This window comes from Athene cunicularia (assembly GCF_003259725.1).
Source record: "Athene cunicularia isolate RWA chromosome 1 unlocalized genomic scaffold, athCun1 chr1_part2, whole genome shotgun sequence".
Lineage (NCBI taxonomy): Eukaryota > Metazoa > Chordata > Aves > Strigiformes > Strigidae > Athene > Athene cunicularia.
The window spans coordinates 17,415,629-17,419,756 of NW_020799092.1; the positions used below are offsets into that span (position 1 = coordinate 17,415,629).

At 37.4% G+C, this 4,128-nt stretch overlaps 1 protein-coding gene across 1 annotated transcript in view; it reads left to right on the top strand.

Moving 5' to 3' along the window:
• The window catches only part of TRIM24 (tripartite motif containing 24), a 51,777-nt gene that overhangs the window by 29,030 nt on the left and 18,619 nt on the right, over window positions 1–4,128 (top strand). The window contains exons 8-9 of the mRNA XM_026863861.1: window positions 135–252; window positions 3,542–3,807. Coding sequence (XP_026719662.1) covers window positions 135–252; window positions 3,542–3,807 — 384 coding nt within the window. The remainder of the gene's footprint in view (window positions 1–134; window positions 253–3,541; window positions 3,808–4,128) is intronic.

A 4,128-nucleotide genomic window follows, 5' to 3' on the forward strand; every position in this document is an offset into this window, starting at 1 on the left:
GGGGGCAGGCAGCGGGGTTTATTGGGGTTTTTTGGGGTTTTTTTTTTTTTTTTAGACTTTTAATGCTCTTCAGATAAATGGCTCTGGCCACAGAGGAAAAAAAAAAAAAAAATCTTGTTTTGTTCCTGTTCTAGATTACATACCGACTAAGGTATCTTCTCCGAGCAAGGTGCGATGCTTCACCAGTGACTAACAATACCATCCAGTTTCACTGTGATCCTAGCTTCTGGGCTCAGAATATTTTCAATCTAGGTATGATAAAGTTTTATTAGCCCTTTGGTGTCTTGATACTATTTTGAAAACAACTTTCTTTTTGTGAAGATAAATATCCTCTACACTATTCATGTCTTGGTTTGTTTTATTAGATTTATTTCCTTACCTGTAGAAGACATTTAAAGTATGTTGTATGGGAAAAAGTATTATTTATGAATACTTACAATAACGTATTAACAAACTTATCTTGCTTGAATGCTACATGTGATGGTAAAAATAGCAGCTTTCAGTTTCCTGGGCAATACATATGCTTTCTGGCTTCTGAAACAAGGAATGCAATCTATAACCCTGCTTCACATCCTAAAAACGTATTCCAGAAGTCAGTCTCCCAGTCTGCACCTTCCAGCTCCTCCTTCAATCACATCTTCCCAAGCTGGAACTCATAGCAACAGCATATGTTCAGGAACTCCCTTGTCATGCTGAACAGTAAGCCTTGGAGACCTGAGGTAAAGAGAAGGTGAAAATGCCAAAGAAAAACAGAAAAATAGGGAAGAGAACACTACTTTCTGACAGTTCTCTGGCTTTTAGATTGTATTTCCTGAAGTTGTGAGGTAGAATTCAGGAGAAAGCATGTTTTTAACAGAGTTGCAAATCTACTTCCTCTTCATTCTCCCAAACAAACTGATCTTTACATTTTTTCTTGCAGCTGTAAGTTGCTAGGGTTTTATGATACTGGTGAATCCCAGAACCTGGAAGCTTTGCAGCAGATAGCCTGCTTGTGTGATTGCCTGAAAGCCTGAGTTTAATGGAGATAAGCATCCTAGGAACTCATCAACTTAGGAGCAGGAATTAAAGCTTAGAGGTCTGTTTAGGATGTTAACCACTGTCATGCTTCCTTTCTCTCTCTACTGTTAGTTTGATGGGCATTTTTGTTTTTCTGTCCTGTGCAGAATGCTTTGTGAGATACTTGTGGGACCTTTTCTGCCTTTCATCAGAAAGTACAGTCGGCTCTACAAATGCACAAAGTGCAAATGTATGTTTCTCTACAAAAGCAGAGAAAGAGTTATGGTAGTGCTTTAAGATGAACAAGCCCCTTTCCCCACACACCAGAACATTGACTGGTAGCGGGAAATTCTCCAAGTTCTTTCTTTGTAAATCATTTTATTTGGGAAAGGAATCAAAAGTGAATCTCTTGTTTCCAGAAACAAACTGTCAAGCTGTGTGCTGATAACTGTGAGCTACTGCTAAACTGAGATGATATTATTTGATGAGGGGCTTTCTCTTGTGTTTGGTTTTGGGCTCTTTTTTTATTTGCTTAGTTAATGAGCTGCTGAAATAGGTTTCCTTAAATTCTGAAAAGTACTACAATAGAAATGGAACCTGTATAGATCAGCATAGATAAGAGTTCTTGTAATAGTTTATTTAATTGATAGATAAAACTAGATCACATTTATCTATCTGGTTTCAGAAGTTGCAACCTTTAGGCTGTTAACTTTTGTGAGCAGACATGTTCAATTTCTGCAGATAAACCAGATATAAGAACCATTGAAGGAAAAATAAAGTCTAGGTAAAGAAACAAGTTATTCTGGGAATGTCTTGAATTCTAGTCAGGCTGTATGTTGCTGACAGTGTAACATCTGTACACTAATAGGATATCTCTTACGGATTTCAGAATTTATTTAAGAAAAAAAATACAACAAAGTGTTTTAATTCCGCAAATTGTAGGATAACCAATGGTTTTCTAGAATAATGGAAGGGAATCATTCTCTGTAGTACCTTTGGGTAAGTAGCTATACCACAGATGTTAAGTCTGGAAAGACTTTTAAAGATGTAATTAGACTTGGAGAGAACTGAAGAAAAGTGTGGTATGGGTTTGACAGTTGATTGTGGTACAGTCAATACCATTCTTTGTCAAGGCAATTCCTTTTCTAGAGAAAAAAAACCCTAATTTGACTGTAGTGAAGTATCTCATACAACCATATATGGAAAACAGTATTACTTATTTGCATTTTTCTCTTTTTACTTATGGGAAGCATTGACTAGATTTATAGGCCGAGTAAAGGTTATTATGCAATATGTTGGTAGGTTTTTCCCATTTTGTTTAACATATTTAATATTTTTGTTGATGACTGATGTGGTAGAGTCATAATTAAAATGTATACAACACCAAAATTACCAAGTGTGAATATGGAAACAGTATTGTTGATGTTAACTTTCTTCCCTGCTCTGCACTTCAGTATGTTGGCCTGCCTAGACTCCCTCTGTGCCTGTGTCTAGATAGGGGACTAGAATGATGCTACTTGCATAGCTTCTCAGCTCTTAGAGTGAAAAAGAAAGATATAAAATGCAAGAAGTTACCTCCTCCTTTAGATAATCTACCCCAAAATGAGCCAGACTAGACTGCACAGGATCCACAGGGACTGATGGATATGAGGAAAGAAGTGGCACAAGGTGATTTCAAGTTCTGCTTGTAATGGGGTTGTCAAATTGTCATGTGGTGTGCCCACCTCACGAAGTTAACTCTTCTGGAAAGGGGCCCTAAATCTCTGGGAGAGAAGAGAGTATGAGGTGTCTCACTCCCGCTTGTATTGAAAAGGTGTTGTGCATCCTTCCACAGATCATTGCAATTTTTAAACTCTCAGAACATAACTTCCCCTACTTCACTCTGTTTAAAACAAAGAAAGTGTCTTTGTCTTTTCCTGTACAAACAATGTGCTGTTCCCTTGAATCAAATCAAACTCTGTTTTAGTTGGAATTCATGTTTCTTGGATGAGGTAGCCAGAATTTTACATGAATTTCATGTAATCACAGTATATATCTCTTCAGATAAAATCTCTCACTCAGCATTAATCTCTAAAAGTTACTTGTCTAGTCAAATCTTCTTCCAAGTCAGTGGAGAGAGATCAAACCTCCTAGAATTGGTGGTGCATAGCAACTGAGAGTATCACTTGAGTTTTTCATGATGGTGACTCAGAAGCCATAAAGGGTCACAGTACCTTAAGTTTTATCACATAGTTAAAGTTTTTTATCAGATGATTGCATCAGGATACTCTTTTTCCATTGCAACTTTGCTCCCTTGCTCTTCTGGAGAGACCAGGACACCTTTCTGGGAGAATCTACCTTATAAAGGAGGCCACAGCACAAGAGAGTTTGCTATAAAATGGCACCATTTTTTTTCAGGGAAACGAACAAAATAAATGGAGTCTCATGTATATCCATTCTTTACATTGCAATAATGAACAGTAACCATATGGTATAAAAGGAACTAATTGTGAAAAATATAATTTCTGCTAACTGCAATATTTTTTATTTATTTTGCTTAAACTAGGTTCTTTGGTAATTGAAGATAAAGAAACCCCACCACATATGCCGAAGAGCCCTGTGATGGAAACAAACTTACAGCCACCAGGCAGCTTACCTTCAAACCAGCTCTCTAAGTTCCCAACGCAGATAAGCTTAGCTCAGCTCCGACTGCAGCACATGCAGCAGCAGGTCATGGCTCAGAGACAGCAAGCTCAACGCAGAGCAGGTCCAGTAGGTTTACCAAATCCAAGAATGCCAGGAGCCATGCAGCAACCTCCTGCTTCTCATCAGGTAAGTTATGACCATTTCCAGAGAAGACTCTTTTTTTTTTCCATGGCACTGAAGGAGAAAGTAAAGAAAGATAAGAAAACAAAAAAGAAATTAAGTCTAGATACGTAACTTCAGATAGTTTCATCTTCAGCACATGACTATGTAAACATTACTGAGAATTGAATGGGTTTTAAACTTGCTTGGGAAATGTGTGGTAGCACTCAGCCTATTCCTTAAAAATAAAATCATATGGTACCCAACCATATCTAGCACTGAGTTACATACTTTGTATTTTTGTCAAATTATTAAAAAGTTAATGTAATTGATTCTTCTTCCCTCTCC